The sequence below is a fragment of the Girardinichthys multiradiatus genome, chromosome 6 (genome assembly GCF_021462225.1).
Source record: "Girardinichthys multiradiatus isolate DD_20200921_A chromosome 6, DD_fGirMul_XY1, whole genome shotgun sequence".
NCBI lineage: Eukaryota > Metazoa > Chordata > Actinopteri > Cyprinodontiformes > Goodeidae > Girardinichthys > Girardinichthys multiradiatus.
The window spans coordinates 43,797,927-43,823,703 of NC_061799.1; the positions used below are offsets into that span (position 1 = coordinate 43,797,927).

Below are 25,777 nucleotides of genomic sequence, written 5' to 3' on the forward strand. Positions count from 1 at the left end.
CTGAGACTGCTTTATGCCTTTTAGAGTTATCAATCTATGCAAAGATCACATGTGGGATTCCTCAGGGATCTGTCCTCTGGTCACTTTTACTGAGTATCTACAGGGGTTGGACAATGAAACTGAAACACCTGGTTTTAGACCACAATAATTTATTAGTATGGTGTAGGGCCTCCTTTTGCGGCCAATAAAGCGTCAATTCATCTTGGGAATGACATATACAAGTCCTGCACAGTGGTCAGAGGGATTTTAAGCCATTCTTCTTGCAGGATAGTGGCCAGGTCACTACGTGATACTGGTGGAGGAAAACGTTTCCTGACTCGCTCCTCCAAAACACCCCAAAGTGGCTCAATAATATTTAGATCTGGTGACTGTGCAGGCCATGGGAGATGTTCAACTTCACTTTCATGTTCATCAAACCAATCTTTCACCAGTCTTGCTGTGTGTATTGGTGCATTGTCATCCTGATACACGGCACCGCCTTCAGGATACAATGTTTGAACCATTGGATGCACATGGTCCTCAAGAATGGTTTGGTAGTCCTTGGCAGTGACGCGCCCATCTAGCACAAGTATTGGGCCAAAGGAATGCCATGATATGGCAGCCCAAACCATCACTGATCCACCCCCATGCTTCACTCTGGGCATGCAACAGTCTGGGTGGTACGCTTCTTTGGGGCTTCTCCACACCGTAACTCTCCCGGATGTGGGGAAAACAGTAAAGGTGGACTCATCAGAGAACAATACATGTTTCACATTGTCCACAGCCCAAGATTTGCGCTCCTTGCACCATTGAAACTGTTTGCATGAGTGACCAAAGGTTTGGCTATAGCAGCCCGGCCGTGAATATTGACCCTGTGGAGCTCCCGACAGACAGTTCTAGTAGAAACAGGAGAGTTGAGGTGCACATTTAATTCTGCCGTGATTTGGGCAGCCGTGGTTTTATGTTTTTTGGATACAATCCGGGTTAGCACCCGAACATCCCTTTCAGACAGTTTCCTCTTGCGTCCACAGTTAATCCTGTTGGATGTGGTTTGTCCTTCTTGGTGGTATGCTGACATTACCCTGGATACCGTGGCTCTTGATACATCAAAAGACTTGCTGTCTTGGTCACAGATGTGCCAGCAAGATGTGCACCAACAATTTGTCCTCTTTTGAACTCTGGTATGTCACCCATAATGTTGTGTGCATTTCAATATTTTGAGCAAAAATGTGCTCTTACCCTGCTAATTGAACCTTCACACTCTGCTCTTACTGGTGCAATGTGCAATCAATGAAGACTGGCTACCAGGCTGGTCCAATTTAACCAAGAAACCTCCCACACTAAAATGACAGGTGTTTCAGTTTCATTGTCCAACCCCTGTACATGCTCTTCCTAACATATAGAAGTAAAGGAAAGATCTATCTTACTGTGAGCAGGACTGGAATCTGTGTGGGGAATCCAGCTGGACACAGCAAAGTTCCAGGTTATTGTTCTTTTGGGTAAGACATATATAAAAATAAAAGAGGAGAGCTATGCACTGGCCAAAAAAGCTCATTAGAGCAGAGTGGTTGACCACCAGCTAAGTCAGTGGTCTGTCTGGAGACTTATCGAAAAAAGTTCACTTGTACAAGATCCTTAAGTCAATTTCTGACATTTTATTACTGTTGCACCATTTATACAAGTACATATAATTTTAACGCATCAATTTCCATATCATGTTTTTTTTCTGTTTGCTTGAATGAACATGTAGAAATAGCTGTGGTGAGACATGGAATGAAAATATCAATTGTAGTTGGCATGGATGCAGACCAAGAAATTATCAATACTTTTTTTTTTTTTTTTTTTTTTTTCCACTTGACCAAAAAGACAGGACTACAGATTCACCCAACCACAAACATGCAATTTACTGAGTCAAAAGAGGAAGAAAAAAAATGGTCAAGTGACACACAACCTTCCTCGGATGTTTGTTTCTGCTACGGTTCAACGAATGCTGGAAGGAAGACGCTGTGTGCCGGATGGAAGGAGATGAAAAGGTGGCAGATGAATGGCGGAGATGACAACACATATACCTGCTTTTATGCAAAGGTGGAAAGAGGAAGGTTTGGTGGTCAGAGTTTAAGTTGCTGGTATATTCAGTATTTTATTCTCCAAGAATTGGGTCACAAGCAGAAGTAGAACCCATTATGATGCAAAAATATGACAATAACTGCTAAATAAACCTTACTTTTTCCTGTTTTGTCTCTTTTAATTCAACTTAACATAACATCCTCCAGTGCTACACAGATGTTTATACATGCTAACAAAAATGCTTGGCCAAATCAAAGTCCTCTTTTCTCAAACACGGTACCAGCAAGTGAAATCAAGCCAGAGTTTAATACATTTTTAAATATGCTGTAGTTGATCTGGAGTGTAATTAGAAATACCCTATTTTCACCTTACGATAAAGTAGTTGAAGATTGAAAAATGTGTTTGGCACTTTAAATGATTTTTTTATATAGCCTTTAAGTTCTTCAAAGTTTTCAAAACAGACCTGACATGTTTCAATGGCAGAACGTTTGTCTTCGTCAGAGGTGTCCCCAGAAGGGAAGTGACATGTTCAAATCTCGCTGTTCACTGAAGTGGTGCTATCTTGACAGGCCGACACCGCCTCCTGCTGACGGCTTGTGGCTGAAGGATGACCTTAACAGAAGAACTTAAGAGGCTATACCAAAGCACTGACTATGAATTTCATTGGAATACTGACTTTTTCTAATTTGGGTTTACAGTAATTTGACTCAAATCCTGTAAACTGTGAGCAATGAATTCTAATAGGTGACAAGAAACCACCATTTCAAAACGTCAATACATGTGTACACCAAGGCTGAGTTCTTGGCCCACTTAATTTTAGTTTATATATAAATGTTTTGTCCAGCTGCAGGTTTCCAGATGTTTGCTGGTGATGTTGCTTTATATGTAGCTGGTAGGGACATTGTACATATCAACACAGCTGTGTCTGAGTTTGGAATCTGTTGAACAATGTTTGAAAAGTCATGTCTTATAATGAACATAAAAAAATATTTTATTAACTTTCTTCCAGGACACAATCTTTCATTGCCTGTAATAATTTAAGTCCAGAGACTTTCTAACATTTTATGCCATCTCTTTTCCAAATACCAGACCGCTGAGGTGAAGTAAACTGCATCAACTGTCCAGTGTACCTTTTGTGGCCAGATTAAATGCCCATGTCCCAATCTCTAAATTCTTTTCTATTGGTTGAGAAAAGTTTAAAGAGGTTCACATAAATACTAAAGTATTGGTGGCTGAATTGTAAAACCTAACAGCACAGGACAGTCTTACAGCCTGACCACATTGTGCAAGCTGAAGATTTCATTTCCTTTCTTCCTCTAAACAATCACAGGATGTTTGAGTGCCAGTTTAGTCTACTGTCTTTAAAAAGACACAACTTATATGTGCTATCCAAAGTGTCCTCGTAACACCGTAAACATAACCGACTTAGTATTACAAGCAAGTTCAAACAATCTCAAAGATTGTCCTGCCTGTATATCATCAACGTCATTGCTAGATATGTCTGTTTTATATTTGTCACTGTTTATTTTATTAAAAGACTGAGAATTGCTTTAAACTTTACAAGAACATTGCAAGGTATTTTCAGCAAGGCTTTGCAAATGTAAGTATTACAAATGCTAAAAAACCACTTAGTTTCCTTACAATATAGCTAAGGGTTTCAGTACAAAATGTAGAAGTTTATGTGAAAGAAATCCTACAGTTATTTGCAAAGCCAGCAATTTTCAACCTGTGAATTGCCTCCAAAAGCTTCAGCATTCTCAGTCCTCAAAGGAAAAACATAAAGCAACACTGGAACACTGGAAGATCTGGGTCAAAAGATTGGGCCGATGTAATGCAAATCCACCTTGAAAAGTAATTTGTAACCTCTCACTTGATTTTGTCTAATCACAATGGTTTACTAAAGACATCCACCGAGCAGAAGGTGCAGGTGAATGCATGAATCCTTCTGTGGGATGATATGGGAAGCTGGATGTTATGATTGAATGGGATGATGAAGGTGAAGGGGCAAAGGTGTATGGGCGACACAGGCTCGTATCAAAGTTCAAATACTACAGCAGAAAAAATAGATTAAAACATAACAATAATAATAGCAATAATCATACGCATTGGTGGGAAACTTCTCCAGTCCTTATTCAACAAATCATCATTATCATCATTACAATTATTATTATTATTGTTATCATAATAATATGGGTGAGCTAGTAATTTCATTTTCTTTTTAAATCTTTGTCATCGTTGAGTTAGGTAATTTGTTTCTTCGTTTTGGAAAAGAAGCTGTCCATTAATCTTGAACTGCTACGGTTTGATCCTTGCTTGGTGCCTCTGTGGCGTTTGCCTCCTTGGTAGGTTCGGCGGCTGGTGTTGAACTAGGTGCAGCAGCAGCCTCTTTTGGTGCCGCAGGAGCTGCCGCCTCTGTGGGCTTAGGGTCAGGAGAAGTAGCCGGGGTCACCTCAGCTTTGGCCGCTGGAGCAGCGGGGGCCTCAGTCTTTTTGGCGTCAGCCTCCCCTTTGCTCTCGGCTGCAGGGCCAGGTGCAGCGGTCTTCGCCCCTGGCTCGTTGGTGACGGGAGCCGATTCTTTGGCCGGAGTAGGGGCACCTGGTTTCTCGTCAGCCTTGGCAGCCTCTGCGCTTTTAGGTGCCTCTGTTTTCGGTTCAGCGTTGGTGGAAGGTTTTTCCGACTCCTTTAAGGCAGGAGCAGCATTCTTTTCTTCCTCCTTTGGCGCTGCAGCATCCGCAGCCGGTGTCTCCTTGGCAGCCGTATCGTTCGCTACTTCTTTAGCATCGCTGGCCTCAGGGGCCTCATCTTTCTTGTCTTTCGGTGCTTCACTCTCCTCAGCAGAGACACCTTCTGCCTTGGCATCCTTGTCTTTGGACTTGTCGTCGTTTACATTGTACCCCTTCTTCTTTTTGCTGAGCTTGCCTCCCATTTTAGCTCTCTGGCTTCTGAAACAGAAGGAGAAAAAAGAGTCACCTTAGTATTCTGAACACAGTTGTAATCTAAGCCTCTCATACAGTTGTGCCCCTTTGAAATCTTAATGGTTTGGTTAAAAGAGTAAGTTCATTAGTAGGGTGAATGGGACTTAAAAAGTTTAAGTCCCATTGCATAATTGCATTTTATAATTATGTTTAAACTGCTGTAACTGTGTTTTATTTGCTCTACATTTGTAGTTTAAGTGCATGGCTTTGTGGTAAAGCTTCTGTCAGGAGCCAATCCTGGTCCGAGAAGAAAGGGAAAACAGGACTGGAGGGTTGAAAGAAGAGGGAGAGTGAGAAGAAGGAGAGGGAAGATGGCCGCCACGAGATAGAACAAGCATTGATGAAACCCAGATAGATTAACTTATGGTGATCAGACATCCCCGAGGACTGTTCCTGTCTTAGACAACCTGTCCCCGGCTAACGCTGTCTTTGGAAAGACATTTTAACGTTTTATGAATTAGAAAAAAAATGTTGCCTACAGACTTTTATTATAGTAGCCAGGTACAAGGCACGAATGAGCATGTTGCGCGCAACAACAGCTATACAGAGTAGAAGTAGAAGAGCCGAGAGCATGAGCTTGTCACCACCGATGGGAGATGTTCAGTGAAATGGTCCAGTATGTGTGAATCAATGTATTTTGTTTGGACTGGGCTGGTCCTTACTACGATAAAGGTTTGGTTCGCGGTAGGAAATGTTACTGGAGTTGTCAACAATTGCTGTGGGATGTGATTTGTATTACTAGGGATGAGGACCCAAATGCAAAATAAACCAAGCTTTTATTAACAAACAGAACAATGAAATGCAAGGCGAGAGCCCACGGTGTTGCTGTGGCATGAGAGAGAGTGGGAGAAATCGTAACAGGATAATTAAAAGACCTCCTTGCTACGGTGGCGCTACAGTCAACAACGGTTTGAGTAAGATGTCTTAAAATGTATTGTTGACCTTTAGTTTATATTTGCAGAGCTAGTTATGAGTTGTTTTGCTATTTTTGAATGCTAGTTGTTTTGCTAGTTGCTCAGTTGTGTTTGTCTTCTCAGTTTGGATATAAGGAAGTTCCTGATGAATAAATAATGGATACAACAACAGGAAAACTGGGAAAGAGAAAAGAACTGCATGAACTGACTGATGATGAGAAAATCACCTGGTTAAATGAGCATTTCTTCTGCTGTATGGGCTTGCAGATCCAAATAAAAAGTTTGTATTTACTAAATATTGCATTTTTGGCTTGTATCAGCTTAGGAAACTAGTTAAATCATAAAAAAATTGAACGACATTAAAAAAATTGCTACATTCAGGCCAGCTACAGAGAGAGAGGAATATCTTAGTAATTGACATCTTTAATGCAGCATTCCATTTACATCTGAACTCGAAATGGGAAGTCGGAGTAACGTCATCTCCCAGGTGACAGCTTTCTAGTTTTCTGCTTGTCCGAAGATCAGAAAAAACATGGACGATGATATTCTGTATTGCTTCTATATGGCCACTATGGCCACTGTTACAACAATGACAATAACAACGTTCTACTCAGTATATTGTGCATATAACCAGCGACCATCTACAGTGTGATTAAAGCAAAGCTGCAATTTTGTCAGCTTTATTTTAAACACATTTTCTATAGTAAAACATGCTTTGTTTAATACAATTACACTATTTACAATATTTGAAAAAGTGCAAATAATCCAAAACTACCAAAATTATTTAACCAATAATTCACATATAGGGCCTACTTTTTAAAAATATTTCAGCTTCCTAACCAACAAACGTTTAGTCAGAGTTGCAACCTTGAATATTGAAGGCTGAAATAAATAAACCGTGTTAAGTTACTTTAGCAATGGTGCACTACTAACAACAGCCTCAACAACCAGCCATTTCCAAATTTGTTTGCAATCTCTTGCAAGAGTTGCAAGAGATTGAAGCTCCCATCATCCATGTCCAATCTTGCTCAGTAGTTGCCATGGCGATTAGTGTATGGAGTCACATTGACAGGCCTATCTAACTGAAACAATGAAAAAAGATAATGGAAATGTGACTGATCTCTAAATAACTGAATGTTGTCATTGAAGAAGGATTAAGAAGCCATTAATGTCATGAACTGCAATGTCCAGAAAGAGCATTAGATAAACTGTAATGAACTGATTTGGACACATCTGGATAAGCCACTAATTCCTCCTGCTCCCTTTTGAGCACTTTTAGGTTTTGTTTTACAAATCATTGTGTTGAAAATCTTTGTTCATGTTTTTCATTTTCTGTTTATTTTTGATATTGTATCGTCAATAACTCATACCTTGACCCAACCAGTTGTTCGCCAGTGAATCCCTGTTTTGGACATGATTTGGTCCACATGCCGACCAGTCTGTTAACAATTCAATCTGAACAGAATTGCCAGGACTAGAAAAGAACCATAGGGCAGTACAAGTGGAATGATAATGTTTTTGGACAGTTACCCGAGCATCTGACATCTGGTTAAAACTGTAGGTAAAGGTCTGCAAGCAGTAATGTTATGGAGGTAGAAAACATTACCAGCACCTGATGAAGTTTGAGAGCAATCACAGCTTAGGGTTAGGGTTATAATGCCAGTATACCCAGTATATGAATGATAAAAGTCCAAATGTTGGACTCAGTGGGTACATGAGGGCATCCAGCCAAATTATGTAATACTGAAGATACGGTGAAGAGGATGCCCTTTGAAGGTTTTCAGAGCACATCCTACTTGGAGAAATGACCAAAGTGAAAACCAAAACCTGCTGGAGGAACTTCTGAACTTCAAGAAGGTGCTGAGTTGTGAATCTAGGTGGTTCTGGTCTTACTTTCACAACCCAAATTTACATGAGCAGAAGATGATGAATAGATGCAAATATTAATACAGAAATTGAAACTAATGGATATGTGAAGGCAACCTTATATGTGACCTCATCAGGCAACATGTTGCTAAAAAAATGACCCACATGACAAGGACCTGGCCTCACGCAAACCCAACATGAAAACCTTATCAAACTCTTTGGGTATTCTAGATTTTCCTGCTTCCTTCATGTACTGGTCTGCATGTGTCCCATATTAAGCCCATCATGGACCAATCCTTCAGACAAGTTTGACTGTTTTTTGTCAGCGATTGGAAACACATGAAAACAACAGGAAACCCTGTGCTATGGGAGGGTGCACGTGGATGTGTCTTTTGTCACCAGAAAATAATTTTGTCTGCACACAGATCTGTTTGTACTCTGAAAATGCACACAAGGACAAATGTTGACACCATGGACTCAACAATCTTCATAGTATGCCTTTGTGGAACATTGCATTCCATGCATGCCAAGATGAATATGATACATGCACTGCAAATCTAATCAACAGGCAAGTATGCAGAGCTCAGTAACATTATCACTGAAATCCACAATTTCCTGTGCAAACTATCTGACAAAAAACTAACGGGATTCTCACATTTTCACGTTTCCATGATGATTATAGATCTAAAGCACGCACCTCACACACACACACACACACCTGCAGATTCCTGGCTCCCTCGATCAGCTGAAGGGAGATATCACCATCTGCCTCCTTCACAGGGAAGGGGACTTCAATATGCAGCAAATCAGGCAGAACAGGAGCAAAAGGCTCAATGTTTTTTTGGTTTGATTATGTTGATGCTTTAACAGGTTGGGGAAAATTCCAGTCTGTTCAAGCATAGCCTGTCTCTATAGGACCTTTAGTTTTAGATCTAGATGTTAAAAGTTATTTATTCAATAAAGAAAACATTGATCTAGGTGCTTAATTTGGATGTCGAACTTGAACAATAGTCCTTTCAGATTTTAATCTAAAACACTCCATTTATTAAGTGGTGAAAACTGAAGTAACCTATTTGGTATTTCCTATGTGACCTGAGTTAAATGAAACCTTTTCCCTCTAAAACAAACCAAACTGGTGAAATATTGTGGTGGCTACTCACAAACTCGCCCTGTGAATGGAACAGAGCCGGCAGTGAATCCACTCAAAATGCTAATCGCCTTGTCGCCACAGACTGAATCAGTCCACTATTCATGCAAAACTCCTTCGACTGTCCACCGGCTGGTGTCTGCCAGGAATGCCGTTCCTGCCTCTGCTTTATACGGCCCACAATGGAGCTCTTCACTGCTGCATCACGTCGTTTGACTCCCAGCTTGTGCTGCTGGGATGATAACTCACAATCACCCGGGCAGACAATGGCTGTTCAGGCCAAAGGCATGGTGTTTCTCTGCTGGGCGTGTGGTTTTAGTAGTTTGTAGTGTGTAAAGTGCTGGGGCAGGGCTGAGACAACCGGGAAAAAATGCCACAACTTGCACAAAAGACCAACTGTAACCTGCAAGCTGCAATTAGGAAAGCAATAATGGATGTCACTTTAAGCATCAGTATAAAAAAACAAGGATTATGGAAACTAGGTTTGTCTTTTTCTTATTGTAGGTTTGTTTGTGGGTTTTTTGAATACGTTTAGGATTCCAGGGATTTGGAATCATAACATTGAATCTAGTTAAACACAGCTCATGGTTGAAGAAACTCCATTTAGTTTCTTGATGTCAGTCACAGTCAAACACTTCTTGATTAATGTACCCTTAAATTTAAATGAATTTCTATTTTCTCTTTTATCATATTTAAATGTTTCAGATCATCACAAAGATAATCTATGTAAATACAAAAAGCAGTTTTAAACAATAATTTCTTCATCCAAGGTCCCTATTTGGAAATATAATTGCCCCCTTTGTTAAATTTCATTAACAAATGTTGGTTTTCACCCTGATTACTGCTAGACCTGTGCTATCTAGAAATCACCTAAATAGAGCCTGTCTGATGGCATGAAGAAGGCCAAAGACTGAGGAGGCAAAAGTGTAACTTTTAGGAAGGTGTGCATTTTGTTACATCTGGTTTTAAGGTAATCCCTACAACAGCCCTCCGAATTTTCCACGTTCTCTGTGCTATTGGTTTCAGGAATTAAACATATGTAAAATGACCATCTCTGCAACCATTCAGCACAAAACTCCTCCTTCTGCACCTTTGCCACACAGTATTTCATAAAAACAACGTTATACCAAATAGTCAAAAGTCTTAGTGGTAGTGTTATGGTCTATGGCTGCTGATGAAAATTGTCCTGCTATCATCATAATTCCTGTGTTCCTCGGTCTTCATGATGCTGCTTGTTCACTAATGTTCTCCAACAAACCTTCACAGAACAGTTGCATTTAAACTGAGGTTAAACTAAACACAGGGGGGATGCTGGTTGTACTGGATTTTAATTAGGGTGTCACAGTAATACAATACACAGAAAATAATTAATTTGTAAAAAATATAAACACTATGTATCATTTCCCTTCAATTTCACAGTTATGCACTACTTCATGCTGTTCTGTCACATAAAATCTTAATAGAATAGACTGAAGCTTGAGTTTCTGACAAATTGTGAAAAACTTTTAGAGGTAGCAACACTGGAAAGCATTGCAAACAGTTGTAAGAACATGCATACAGTGTATTTTAAATTTGCAGACTTTACTAAACTACAACATGATGCATCTCTTCCCGGTTCACTTATTTCCCTAAGAATGTTCGCTGACATGATTAAAACCAGCTGAGCTACTTTGTCCTGCTTTATTTCCACTTTGTTCAGCAGTTACTGCAAACACCACAGACCTTCCAGTCCCTCAGCCTCGTAATGCTGCTGAGTTCACAAACCTTATGATTGATCACAACAACATTGGCGCTCACTGGAAAAGTATTTATGGAACAATATTAATCTACAATCCAACTGGTCTCCTGCGAGTCGGAAGGTTGTAAAATGGTTTAGAGGGCACAACTCCCTGAAGGAGCAGATGGCTTGTGTCTCGTCAGATTCTTCTCCAACTTCTCACCATCTCTGGCGAGTCATCTGTCACGCCCCCACAGCAACTCTGCAGCTCAGCTCGGCTCTGTTTCCAGTTGCCTCCTACTTTGCTTTTCTGCAATAATCCCTTCAACAGCCCACCACCTCCTTCATGCCATTCCTCCTTCTGTGTTCTTCCACTATACTAGTTAGGTTTCAAGAATTAAACGTGTGTAAAATGACCCTCTCTGCTACCATTCAGCACAGTTTTCTGCAGGTCACGTTGTAAAGCCCCATCCTGCCTCTTTGCCACAGCAGATGGAGGTCTCTGGGAGGTCCTGGGCTCTGGGTAACCCCAGCATGCCCATTTTGGCAGAAACTGCATCCCTGCTATCCAACATAACACCTTAAAGGTTAGGGCTGTCACTGTTCACCTCCCTGTCCCACTCGTGTGTTTTCACTCTCCTTAAATGTCAGTTGGAAAATCGACTTGACAGCAGAGATCCATTGAAGCAGCTGGACGACTAAAAGCTGCTCTGTTTTACAAAGGTTTTTACTCCAGGATTTGCATATAACACTTACCGTGAAGCTTTTTGGCCAAGAATATGAGCACTGAAGCAGTTTCTGCATTTGTTATTCTCATGTCCAAAGAATATTCATTTCCCTGCTCATTCAGTGTGTTCTCATAACTATTTTTCATGCTTTTGAATGTTTCTGCAGGTCAAATAACAGACCAATGTAATACTGTGAGTAAAGGAGATTTAGACCAATAAAAACCCAGGGAATCCTGAGGTGACTCTTGTGAATCATAATAAGCTTATCTATATCTTCAAAGAGCTTCTTAAAAGGATAACGGTGATAAAACAGCAGAACAACAGCGGACCTCACAGAGAGGTGAAGTTAATCCAGCCAACATGCTTTTCACAGAACTGTGACACAGATAGGATCCCACTGTGAATCTAGCCTGGGGGTAAGAGCTGCACAGTTTCTCCCCCTGTGTCACACTGACCTCCATTTTCAAACAGTTCAGCCTCATCAGACAGAAGGAACAAATAAGCACGACACACGCTGCTGCCGTATCTCTCCGATTCTGCTTAACGTCTCGCGGTTTTAATGCAGAGAGCTTGCATGAACTAATACGTTCTTTCTATATTAAATAAAATGTCTCAGGAAATGCGGAACCATATACTACAAGTAGTACACTGCATAATAAGAGACATAAGCTATTTTTTCTTATTGTCTGACATTAAATCAGCATAAAGTTGTCCAGTTTGAGGTCAGTTAGGATTAGCAAAATTATTTCTATTTGCTAAATACCTAAAACAAGAGAGAGAAAGTATTTTTTAGATATGTACTTTTTTTTTTGTCAGATTCAGAGGTTTACATACACTAAGCCCAAATGCTAACGCCCTGGCTTTATTATGTTAATTCACAGCATTGCAGGTGGCTAGAGGAGAACATCTAATGGAAAAATCAAAAGAAATCTCAAAAATTGTGGACCTCCCTCCAACTGTTCTAACAATTATACATGTATAAACAATGCCCAACCATCGTATTGTTGTGTGCAAATCAACTCCAGAACAACAAAAAAAAGACCTTGTGAACATACCTGCTGAAGTTGGTAAGAGTGGGTCACTGTTCACAGTGAAACAAGTCCAGTCAGAGAAAAAGAAGCCATGACAAAAGCAGCAAAACAGGTCAGATTACAGTTTGCGAATGCAGTCGTGGGACAAAGACCTTCACTTTTTTAGGCATGTCCTGTGATCTGATGAAACTAAAATATAGGTGTTTGCCTAGAAAGACCATATTTACATTTGGAGGGAAAGGTTTCATGCCTGAAAACACCATCTCAACTGTGGAGTACTGTGGTGGTAACGTCATGGTATTTGTTGGTGCTGCGCTGTAGGAGGGACTGGTGCACTTTACAAATTATATGGCCTCAGTGGAAACACTGAAGCAGCATCACAAGACATCAGCTAGGAAGTTAAAGCTTGGCCACAAATAGTTGTTGGCATGATGCTACCACCACCATGTTTTACTGTAGGGATTAGTTAGTCCTCAACCCATTGAAACCCCCTAGCCCATACATACTTGTGAAATTAGTTGAAGCTGTAGGGGGGTTTAAGCTTTGGCTGCCTGTCTTTATGCAGTTATTCTGTAACAATGCATATTTCCATGATGCTCATTCCATTTAAGCTGCACAGCCTTGTTAGCCGGCTGCCATACAAATCAGGAAGTGAGATCGGTTTTTACTAGAAGGCATTGAGGATATACGATAAAATCCCAGCTGAGCATAAATAAACCCCAGCAGTGTGTGTCCGACAAACAGCTTGCTGGCCTGCCGGCCTGCCATCCAGGGAGGTTTGTCTCCACTGTAACCTGAATCAGAGCTTGGTTTGGCTCTGCAGGGATGATTCTGCATCAGACAGGTCTGTAATTCCACTTCCAAGGGAATGAGCGATATTTAGATGACACTCATTCTGGCCATACTTAGACATGCAGTAATCCACTCATCCCTTTTCACAATGCATTTGTTAAGTGCATTATTCATCAGACTAGTAATCATTTAGACCCATTTCCATAAAGGCGACTTTCTGGGAAACTGGACAAAAGCATGTGTTTCTTGAGCAGATTCACATTTAAAAATAATTTATGTGGGATACAGCTCATCAATTAGCAGCTGATTTATCAGAACAGAACTCGAAAGGAAACTTAATTTTATATAAATCTGATTGTTTATTAAGTTCTAAAATGAGCCCGAACTAGGATCAAGTTTGGTCAGCAAAAAGATCCAAAAAAGGAAATAAAATAAAAATATCCCTAATTAACATGTTGGATGTCTAGCAGTTTACCCTTCACAGAAACACACCTTGATACAAACTTTCAGTTTGACACCTAAGAGCTGTGGGATGAGAGCGAGCAAGCAGCAATATGGTTAAGAGGTTCAGATGAAGAACTGTGTGTACCCCCCTGCTTATGAATAAATGTAACACGAGCACAGCGCCGTAACTCAGAATGCGCTGCTTCCTCCAGCTGGATGATTTAAGACGAGTCTGTTTCCCCGAACAGCAGCAGGCGAGTGCACGACGGGCAGGAAAACTGGAGCAGAAAATCTGGCCCAATCATACAAACAGACACAAATAAAAGGAAAAAAAACTGTACTCTGGAATAAGGTGGAGAAGAAAAAAAAAAGAAAAGGGACTGGAAGAACAATCAGACGTGGCTGGTTGGAGACGTTCAAGAAGTGACAGATTGGAAGTTTAGGCGGTGGTGAAAGGTTTACAATCTGCTGGTATGACTAAACAAGTTTTACAGAAAGTAATTTCTCTCTCATCCTTTAATTTCTACATTCTTAGTCTGAACTGACAGAGCTGCAAGTAAATTTAAAAACAGCGGAGCAAGCACAAAATGCACCATCTGTGGAAATTGGTACTGGTCCCCAGTGTCAAAGCTAGCAGCAGGACCAGTGGCTACATCTATTTTTGACCAACAATAAACACTTCCCAGTCTGGAGAAGCTTCTGGCTTCATGAAGCTAATATCATCTGTCAGGCTAGAGATAATAAAAGGAACAAGGTTGTTAAAATGAGCTACATGTGAGAAAAATTTAAAACCACTTTTTCAATGCATGTCTAACTTTTGCTTTTCCATTCTGTTAGATTTAAAAATAAAAACGGGCTGACAATTTAAAAACAGCCACAAGTAAGGCAATAGAGTCTGACTGGCTTTCTTCTAATCTTAAGGAGTCTTGCTCAGTAGTTCTCTGGGGTCTCTGAAGGTCTGTCAGAGTTTTTCAGTTGACTATGGCTGCAGATTTTCAGGTTGTACTTAGAAAGAAGATGAAATCTGGGAACCTGAGAATTTAAAGAAGTAACAGTACTAAAAAATAATCTTTAGAAATGATTGGACTGGAAAGAAAATGCCCAAAGAACTTAAATAAGTTATTTTTCAAGAGCCCTACTTTAAACAGACATGTCTGAAACGTCAAAGCCTCCTTACCAGATGCACAAATCACCTCAAATGGCTTATAGGTGGAAGAAAATGTTATATATTTTCTGAGCCCTAATGAATAGTCCAAGTTTGCCATCTTTCCCCAAGGGTGAGTTCAGCCACACCACAGAGGATTCTATTTTCAGCCTCAGACTTTTAGTCATAGCCTAAAGCTCATGACCAAAGATGAAGCCCAAAGCGTTCCCAGGCCAGCCGAGAGACATAGTCCCTCCAGCGTGTCCTGGGCCGTCCCCTGGGCCTCCTCCCGGTGGGACGTGCCTGGAACACCTCCCGAGGAAGGCGTCCAGGAGGCATCTGGTATAGATGCCCGAGCCACCTCAACTGGTTCCTCTCGATGTGGAGAAGCAGCAGCTCTACTCCGAGCCCCTCCCGGATGGCCGAGCTCCTCACCCTATCTCTAATGGAGTGCCCGGCCACCCTACGGAGGAAGCTAATTTCAGCCACTTGTATCCAGGATCTCGTTCTTTCGGTCATGACCCACAGTTCATGGCCATAGGTGAGGTATAGGAACGTAGACCGACCGGTAAATAGAGAGCTTCGCTTTTTGGCTCAGCTCTCTCTTCACCACAACGGACCGGCACAGTGCCCCCATTACTGCGGGAGCCGCACTGATCCGTCTGTCAATCTCCCGCTCCATTCTTCCCTCACTCGTGAACAAGACCCCGAGATACTTGAACTCCTCCACTTGAGGCAGGAACTCCCCTCCAACCTGAAAAGGACAAGCCACCCTTTTCTGGTCGAGTAACATGGCCTCTGACTTGGAGGAGCTGATCTTCATCCCAGCCGCTTCACACTCGGCTGCGAACTGCCCCAGCGCATGCTGTAGGTCTTGGCTAGAGGGGGCCAGCAGGACCACGTCATCTGCAAAAAGAAGAGACGAAATCCACTGGTCCCCAAACCAGGTCCCTCCAGCCCTTGGCTGCGTCTAGAAATCCTGTCCATAAAAATTATGAACAGGACCGGTGACAAAGGGCAGCCCTGCCGGAATCCAACATGCACTGGGAACAGGTCCGACTTAGTGCTGGCAATGCGGACCAAACTCCTGCTCCGCTTGTACAGCGACCGGATGGCCCCCAATAAAGGGCCCCCAATTCCATACTCCTGGAACACCCCCCACAGGGCACTACGAGGGACACAGTCGAATGCTTTCTCCAGGTCCACAAAACAGATGTGAACCGGTTGGGCAAACTCCCATGAACCCTCGAGTACCCTGTAGAGGGTATAGAGCTGGTCCAGTGTTCCACGGCCGGGACGAAAACCACACTGCTCCTCCTGAAGCCGAGGTTCGACTATCGGCCGGACTCTCCTCTCCAATACCCTGGCGTAGGCCTTACCAGGGAGGCTGAGGAGTGTGATCCCCCGATAATTGGAACACACCCTCCGGTCACCCTTCTTATGAAGGGGGACCACCAACCCAGTCTGCCAGTCCAGAGGCACTGTCCCCGACCGCCACACAATGTTGAAGAGGCGTGTCAACCATGACAGCCCCACAACATCCAGAGACTTGAGGTACTCAGGGCGGATCTCATCCACCCCCAAAGCCTTGCCACCGCGGAGCTTTTTAACCACCTCGGTGACTTCAGCCTGGGTGTTACGGCTGGTGGCCGTACTTGTGTTTGTTTTGTACCATCATCAACAGACTGACCAGCCGATGTCGCTGAAAAGCACCGTTTTCCTCCGTGCTATCGGTACCGCTGTTTCTGATGGGATCGGATTTCTTCTTCACTGGATACACTCTTCTTCGCTGTTCCTGACGGACTCGGATCTCCCTGCGCGCTCTGCGCTCCTCCTGCTGGACGTCTCCGGGAGTTCATGTTGGACTATTCATTTCCTGGTTCTTCCGAATTCGCCGCCAATCATTGAAGGGACTACATTATATAAACTCTCTGCACCTGCCACTAAAGGCAGCTGTGATTTGGACTGAACAGCTCGCCACTTCTTACTTGGGTGTCTTGCCTGGACTGTGTGCTTACTTGATTGGTGATTAACTTGCTTGTTTTATTTTGTTTGCTTACCTGTTTGCTGGTCAGCTTGTTTGCTTTGTTGTGAATACTTTTCCCCCTTGGCTCTGAGTAGTTTATTTAAAGCTTCTTAAGCTTTATCTTGAATTGATTGTTTGTTTTGTTGTTAGCTGGGATTCTTTGCTTTAAGTAATGGTTGAGTTAGCTTATCCCTCCTTTTGAGAGATTAATTTTAGTTAAACTACTGGTTGTTGGATATTTTGTTTAAATTTATGGTTATTGTGTATTTTGGGTTTTACCTCTTTTTATTTTCAAACAGTTTGTACTTTGTTAAGTACCCTCCTTTTGTTTGTTTTGTTAAAAAAAATAACGGAAACTGAACTAAAAAGAAATAAATTACTCTTTCTTTCATAAAACCAATAACACCTGGTTTGAATGTTTACTTCCCCCTAGACCGAGTGGGGTCGTAACAGTGGGTGATGAAAGAGTCCAACCCCGAGTCCTCCTACCCCCACTATAAACAGTGTTGGCAAAGCACTGCTTCCCTCTCCTGAGGTGCCGGACGGTTTGCCAGAATCGCTTGCTTTGTAGTTTGAAGATTTAATATAGTGATAGATGGTTTGTGGTCAGGGAATTTCAGGCGAAAACACACCTGGACCACTGGAGTACCAAGACACCAAGACACCAAGACAGAGCAGATCACTGAACCTCAGCCATGAGAAGATTGTTTAATGGCGATTACCAATGCCAATGAAATACCAATGATATCCTTCACCGTTTGGAATGAACACTGGCCCTTCAGAGCTCCACTTTACAGTCCAAGTGCTTTATTTATGATCTAAGAATAGCCAGGGGTAGCATAGAAAAGGGAGTGTCTTTGAAGGTTTAATGACAAAACTAATTTGTGACAGACACTACAGGATAACTGGAGGCGGTAGCTGGAGAGAGAGAGAGACATCTGGAGACCTTTGCTTGAGCTGTTGTTCCCATGTCAGTATTGGATAAGCAATGAAAGACAGATTGGCAGATGGACTGATAGGATGGTCAGCCCAATGAATGGGTTCTGAGTCTTTTTATTAAGCCTGGATTATTACAAGGTCATAATATCCCTCTGAAAATTATCAGCTTAAAAGACTGCACTGACTTTGAGAGACAACGCTACCAAAGTCCAAAAAGGAAATCAGAGATAGCTGAAAACATTTGCACAGTCCTGTGTGATTTCTTTGTGAGTCGGCTAAAGATGCCTTTTAAACTTTTAAACTACATCGAATCTTTGCAACTCTTTTCAGGCAAGATTATTGACTGGCAATCTAAAAAGCAGCATCTTAAAAATTGATATCCTCATCCTTGCTTTTAACATTGGCCAGCTGGTGTAATTACTTAGAAGTCAGTAAATATTATCCAGGGGCTTCTGGAGAAAAGCCTGCCTTACTTAAAAACACTGACCACACAAGCGCAGTCATGTGTGCTTAAATGAGCGATAAACACAGACATACACACACACACATACATTAGTGGGCGTTTAGACGATCAATCCTCAAATTGATAGAGCTTGAGAAAACTCCAGGGCTGGAAATGGGTATTGATCAGCTCGGTACACAGAGCCGCTGTGTGTTCAGCTGCTGCTTCTGAGTCAGATGATGCACTCAGCAGAGATGAAAGCCAGCGAGGCGCTTTGAAACGCTTTACACTGAGACATTTAGCAGTGAATACAAAATCTGTCCAAATGCTTTGTTGGCTGCACATAAAACTGACAGCAGACAAAACATAACAGGAAAGCAAAACAGATTATGTCCGTCTCCCTGGATCCAGTGGCAATTTGCTCTCTCTTTCAGACATTCACATGACCTCCATGTCTCCAAAACCAGAAGACGTTTGTGTGCATTGAGGCTGACAGTACCAATAACTTCTAGATTACTGCACGCCTTTAAATAGAAATTTGATTAACGTGGGAAAATATTTTAAGTAGGTTAGAAATATTTTATTTTTGCTTTGAAATTAAATTCAATAATGTAAAACATATTTTTTTGCAAAAGAGGGCTCTTGTATAAACAGTATTCAACCTCTATACCCTTGTTGGGGCCTAAGTATACATCCAGACTGTTTAAGGACTTGTTCCAGAGTCATGGCAACGTCTCCTGAAGTGTATTAAGAGCACAGTTGGCTTAAAGTTGACAAAGTGAGAAAGGTCCTCGAAGGTTTATAGCATGTGGAAAATGTCTGTAGTGAGACTGTGATGGTTTACCAGAAAGTCAAAATGTGCAACTCTCAGAGGAGTAAAAAAAAGCCCAAGAGCTCCACCTCTATAGGCTCACTCTCTCTTGCTTCCAGTTTTCTGATCCTCGACTGACTTCCCATTTTTTCAGACAAATCCTGATGTTCCCCTGGAGAACTCTGGCTGAACTGATTGGATCTTCCTTTGCTACCAAGCATCTGAACTTCTCCCTGGATCTTCTACCCCGCCTTCCTGGACTTATTTTGTTACCCGTTGACCTGGGAACCTTGCTAACATTGACCATGAGCTTCTCCAATCATCAAAGTGTCCTAGAGAGAAATGTGAGTCCATCAGTCGGAGACCTGAAGCGCTAACAGGTCATCAACAGGACAATATCTATGTTGCATTTCAGTAGCAGAGATTTACACTTTCTCAGATTAACCGACAGCATAACCAACTTTCTGGTTATTTCAGCTAATTATTTGGCCAGGCAGTTCATCCTTAAATAGTAAAAAGGCAAGAAAGTTATGCACACCTTCCTGGTACATTGGAATAAAGTTTATTCCACACTTCCAAGATCCACAAAGTATTCAAATTAAAGTTTATACAAAGTTTAGCCCATCATGAGTGTCATGTTGCATCTCATCAATTAACACGTCAGTTAGCCCTTTCAGACACGTTAGATGCATCATGATGAAGTTGGCAGGGATACAGGACACATTCCTGGACTCCAATCTTAGAGGGTTTTATCAGAAGCATTGACACAAAAAGATCACTAGGTGGCGTACTTTGGAGCGCTGCATGACGACCAGACACAGCCAATATGGGTTGTCCGACAGACATTTTTTTAACACAATGGAGCTGATGTAATTACTTCAAAGATGTGACAGGACTAGATGTTCCACAAATTCTGCCTCAAATTTATGTTTCAATTCCACAACAGTTAAATAACTTCAATTACTATGTATGAAGGACATGACAAGTCTGGGATAGACTTGTCATGTCCTGTACAAAACCAGAGCAGAACCATATTAACTCTTTAAAAGAAATGGAAACTTAATAAAACATAAACATGATTTCCAAATCCTTGTCTCATTTCCAGTGACTCCAACTGAGGCAGTTATACACTCAAGTCTTCTCTCTGCAAACATTCTTTTATTTCGTTTGTCATTCCATCCTGATTTACTGCAAAATGCTGTGAAGCCTCTGGCCTCCTTTTTCCTGTAAAAAGATGGAGGTTTTTCGTTGATGTCGGACACATCCAGGTCAACATTTCAGGCTCTGTTAAGGGATGAAACAGGTGTTGCTAAAGCTTCAGTAGGTATGGAAAAATACCCACAAATCTCACAAGATAACAGGTGTCTGCCAATCAATGCAGCTTATGTAAAGCAGAGATGTTTGCTTTATTTAATAAAGCATCAGTTTTAAATTTTTTACTGTGCTGATAGAAACTCAGACCCTCAATGGTACATAAATAACTTAGTGTTAATTAGATTAGTATTGAATGCTAGATGAACGCACACACCAGAGCTGTCCACTGAGCCCACTCGCAGAGACAGTCGATCCCATCAGCCCCGCAGTTAATGTGACTGATTGGATTTGTCAGATGCGTTCGCCGCCTCGGCCCCCTCGCTGTTTTCTCAGACAGATAAGAGACTCGGGGCGGCCGAGGACAAAGACAAGAAAAAAAAAACAAGGCCTGTTTGATATTTCCATGGTCTCCAACCTGCCGCCCCTGCTAAAAACAGCAGCCAGAAACAGACAGTTATGTCTGGAGAACAACCCTCAGAGAATCTCTGTCTAATTTAGACTTGAATTACTACCAACAAATGTGCTTCCTGTTTGGAATTCATTATAAAGTAATGAATTAATTCCCTGGTGTTAGCCATGGGGACACGGCTTCTGTCTGTTTCCCACTGAGGATGGACTGTGCGAGGGGGCATGAACTCAGTCAGCCAAGACTGTCATGACCTCTTAGTGAGGCTCAATCTGTGATGCAGCTGAAGAAAAGGCTTCAGTTTTACAGCAATATTTGCCTTTATTATTTATTATTGCCTTTGTTATTGAGAAAGGAGTAAATATTTTTCAAATTGCACTATTTTAACTTGTCTTTCTGTGTTAAAGGTCTGGCGTACATACACACAGATGTACATGTTTGTTTAGTTTTATCTCCTCTAGCATTTATATATTTATACTTTATGTCTGTACACTGTGAGCTTGTGAAACTGAGATCAGATTTCTTGTTCATGCACACAAACTTTACCAATAAAGCTGATTCTGAAACACCAAATATTTCATAAAATGTAACAAAAAAAAAAACAGATAAATTTATTTTTGAAAATCAGCATTCCTTTTGTATGATTTAATTTGCCTTTTGAGAGATGTCATTCTCATTTTCTATTAGAAAAAAACATCCTGGTTGATTAAAAATAGTGTAAATCTGCAAGTTTATAATTAGTTTTGTGCTTGACTGTAGGTATCTGGTTTAAAATGTGAATGAAAGGAACTAGACACCTTTCATTTGTGTATTTCAAATAAAATGCATACTGTAAAACAAGGGCAGTATTCCCACATTTTTGAAAACTGTGGTGAAGAGTAGAGAATAGCATCTGTACACAAAATCAGCTGGATTTCTTCTTTCCTTTTTGCAGATGATGTGGTCCTGCTGGCTCCCTCTAGCAAAGACCTACATCATGCACTGGGGCTGTTTGCAGCCAAGTGTGAAGCAGTGAGGATGAGGATCAGCTACTCCAAGTCCAGGGCCATGGTTCACGACCATCGTAAAAGGAAGGCTTGCCTTCTCCAGGTTGGAGGGGAGTTCCTGCCTCAAGTGGAGGAGTTCAAGTATCTCAGATGGATGGATGGATGGATGGATGGATGGATGGATGGATGGATGGATGGATGGATGGATGGATAAAGGATAGATGGATGGATGGATGGATGAATGGATGGATGGTGGACGGACGGACGGGCGGGCGGATGGACGGACTTTGTATTAAGTTCTATTCGTTGGTATAGCCTAACCCAGACTCTTACCCTAAAGCTAACCTAAGGCCAATTCATACCTTAGTCCTAACCCTAACTATTAACTATTAACTATTAATGAAGAAAGAGGGGGCCAGGAACATTTCCTTACTTTACAAAAATTTCCTCTCTTTGTTGGTTAAAGATGTTTTCCAGTCTTCTCTAAGCAGCAAGTACAAGTAACACAACCAGCACACATACCCTGTTAATTAATGAGCGATAGGGACAGTGTTTCTGAGAAATATGCATATACCTCTGCCTGGGCCACAGCTCCACTCTCTCTGAAGCACACAAACACAAAAACACACGCAGTGATCTGTCAGCCTGAAGGATGTCGTAAAGAAAACAATAAGGGCCCCCGCCACGCAGAATTTAAACCCAGCCATTCCTGTTTCAGATGAGAGGTGCAGGAATGAAGTTTAGACTTTCCTCACTGAGGGACAGAAACTCTAACAGACAGTAGAGTACACTTCAGTGAGTTTATACAAAGAGTACACACGTCATTCACAATAACCTGTCTAACTTTAACAAGCTCAACTCAACAAACATACACAAAGTAAGCAAGGTCAATTTCAAATAAAGTACAAAGAGAATTAGAATATAATCAACAAACCTTTGACCTGTTGTCTTGGTCTGCAGGTTTCTATCTAAAGGAACGAGATTCTGGTTGTCAGTAAAAGCATCTAACGTAGCCCCTCTTTGGCACCCATATAAAATTAAATTAATTTTTTGTCTCCATCACATAGTCCCACACTTATAGATGAAAGATAAGATAAAAGAAGTCATTGTTTTCATCAACTGACCATTCCTTTTTGCAAAGAACATGAATAAGGAGCTGGAGTCCAGACTGCTGGGTCCTTTTCCATTGCAGGGACTTTCATTACTCAGGATTTTTAAAGCCCTTTGACATAATTTTACCAGAGTCAATTTCAATTTCCCAGGTCCACACTTTCCCGGATAAAAGGTTCTGGTCTGAAGGTAAGACTTTCAGATCAGGTGTGGGGTTATGAGCTGAGCAAAGATGATTGGTCGACCCTTACTTGCAGTTTTCTGACATCCTCTCACCTGTCATATTCAACACCTGTGTGTTGTTTTCTACTTTAGACAAGGTTCATATTCAAGCGTAATGTTTATGATTTAGAATGGACTGGAGGAAGAGGACATACGACAGGTGGACGGCCAGTTGTGGATTCTCCATCTTGTTTTGTGAACAAATGATGGGATACAGACTTCTCAGTCAGGCTAGGCTTGTTGGCCCTTGCTTTCTCATTACCGCCACCCGCAGGACTGGACCTGTAGTGTCGTTTTCTTCACAACTTCCTCATACATCATTAGACTGTAATAAATTTCCCACTGCCTTTTAGAGCACTGGAAATAAAATCACAAATTACCCGAGATTTTCGGATTTTCATCCCAGGTATGTACATCGGACTTTCGGCGGAAAATCTTAATGCTTAGGTCTGAAGGATGACATGGCAATAAAAGAAGGGTGGTTTTCTGTCAGCTAAACCATTTTGGACCATTTGCTTTGGAGCATTGTACTGGTGAACAACCCAATGATGAGCCATTTCCCCTTTTTTCTGGTAGAGGGCACCAGTTTGTATTTAAAATTTCGTCATATTTCAAAGAGTTAATGATGTCACCCCCTTTAACAAGGTTCCCTGGGAATTTAGAAGAGAAACAGGCCGAGAGCCTGACAGATCCCCCACCATGGTTAACAGCAGCTGTGTTGGGACCCACAGCCATGGATTTCAACATTAAACTCCGGTACGGACTTTTCTGGAACTTTCAAAATAAAGTGCATTAACCTTCTTCCGGCACAGCCAGGAAACGGGATAACTGCGGACTTCCTGTGACGCCACTACCCGAATAAAAGCACAGCTGTTGCTACATCCGCCCTCTTTCCACACCGGTGTTCATCGGGATTGGAGGGGAACAAAGCGCTTTAATGTCTCTTTGCTGGCAAACAGACAAACTCTTCAAACTGGATCCAAGAGTGTCATACGATCATCGATCACATGCAAAGATAAGTACGAATGAAATACTGTCTGTGTATTTTCATTCATGAACGGGGGTAATTAAGGTACAAGCATTGCTTGACTCTCTCTCCGAGCCCTGTAGGAGCAAACGGTGTTCGAGAGAAACCCCCTGCAAAGACGCGGTCTCCCTGTCTGGAAGAAGACAGCAGAGACCGCAGCGGACAGGACGGGCCGCCCAGCTACAGCTCCGGAGCTAACCCTTTTGTTCACAGAGCGAACGCACCTTCAACCCCTGAGGTTAGCTGAAAGCTAACCGCTTGTTGACTGTGGACATTTCCTCAAGCTTCGCCCCTTGGACAACGTTTCCTCACCGTGGTTCAGGAGGTTAGGTGTTTTGGGCAGAGACAGATTTAGAATGAAATGATCTAAACGTTTTTCATTTTATGAAGTTTTGTTTGTGTTGAACTCAGCTATCTTGGTGCTAGCAGGCTATCTGCAGCACACGTGTTCAGGTTGTGTTCTTTGTGTGTTTTTAAAGTTAAGACAAACTTTACTTGAAGGGTGATTTTAAACAGAAGATTGATCATAATGCGCCATCCACGCTTATGCATTTAACCCTTTTATTAACGGTATTTTAAAGGTATGTGTTGATTCTGGTGCTAAGCTATTAGCTTCTTTTGTTAGCTCAAATGCTAACCGGTAAGAACATGTGCTTGCTACTAAAGAGTATTTAACAGAAAGGTTGTTAGTTTTCAAGCTAGTGAATAATAGTCCCTGAACATCATTTACTAAATCTGATAATTAAGTAAACACCATTAAGCCCAATTTCTCCAGAAAGATTTGGCTCTTTTCCAAAATACTCTCTTAATAATATTTCTTTAAATATTATTTCAATAAATAAAGGCAGCTAATTAAACACCGTTGAGAAACGGTCATCCAGAAGCTTGGTTTTATTCAGGAGATCATTATTTAAAACATTAATTTATTAAAATAATATTTTATCTGATCTTGCATTGTGATTGGTTGTCTAAATGTTGCTGATTATTCCCTAAGTTGGTTCCAAGACTAACTTAACTTATTTTCCAGATCCTTCGAGATAATCCTTGGTTCTCAAACATAAACATTGCATGGTAATGTTGCATCACTCTTTTGGTCATAATTTCCAATCATCTTTAATCAACTTGTTTATTTTGTACATAGTCCATTAATTAGTCTTCCCTATTCTTTAATTCTGCTTGGTGGTTTAGTTGGATTGTTTTAGCATAGTAAAGAGTTTGTTGATTGAAATATGTTTGTCTTTGAGTTGACTTATTTTTGTTAATAAATTCTTGTATTTTAAGAAATTGTGTGAATTCATTCCATGTGTGTGCAGAGTTTATGCTGTTCAATAATGTCAGAGCTCGTCTCACACCTTTCTATTTTGTCCTAATACCATCGCCTTACTGGGCTGGTATTCACAGGACAACCCTTAACAGACCAAAATATTATTTGATAAAATATTAAAATATGAATGTTAAATATTAAACTAGAAAATTTTGCATTTCCTGCGAAAATGCAGTGTGAATGCTGAAAGCTGAATTTTTTTGCTGAAACCTGGCAGAAACAAGCTGACATTGACTGCAAACAATCTGCTAAACATTTTATGAATTAGAAGAAAACCGAAATGCTAAACTCATGTTGAAAGCTGGCAGAAAGTGGCTATGGCTTAAAGCAGAATGTCAGCTGAAATTTGATAAATTAGTAGAAATA

General features: G+C 41.3%; 1 protein-coding gene across 2 annotated transcripts in view; it reads right to left on the reverse strand.

Annotated features, from left to right (window-relative positions):
* Nucleotides 1-1,614: 1,614 nt before the first annotated feature.
* basp1 (brain abundant, membrane attached signal protein 1) overlaps nucleotides 1,615-25,777 on the reverse strand; it is a 62,304-nt gene continuing 38,141 nt past the window's right edge. Inside the window, exons 1-2 of one of the 2 annotated variants that reach the window (XM_047368704.1) lie at nucleotides 8,962-9,161; nucleotides 1,615-4,988 (exon numbers count right to left, since the gene is read on the reverse strand). In XM_047368704.1, coding sequence (XP_047224660.1) covers nucleotides 4,328-4,972 — 645 coding nt within the window. In that variant the 5' untranslated portion in view covers nucleotides 4,973-4,988; nucleotides 8,962-9,161 and the 3' untranslated portion in view covers nucleotides 1,615-4,327. Of the gene's footprint in view, nucleotides 4,989-8,961; nucleotides 9,162-25,777 lie in introns of those variants that run through there. The other variant, XM_047368703.1, reaches the window with a different exon arrangement.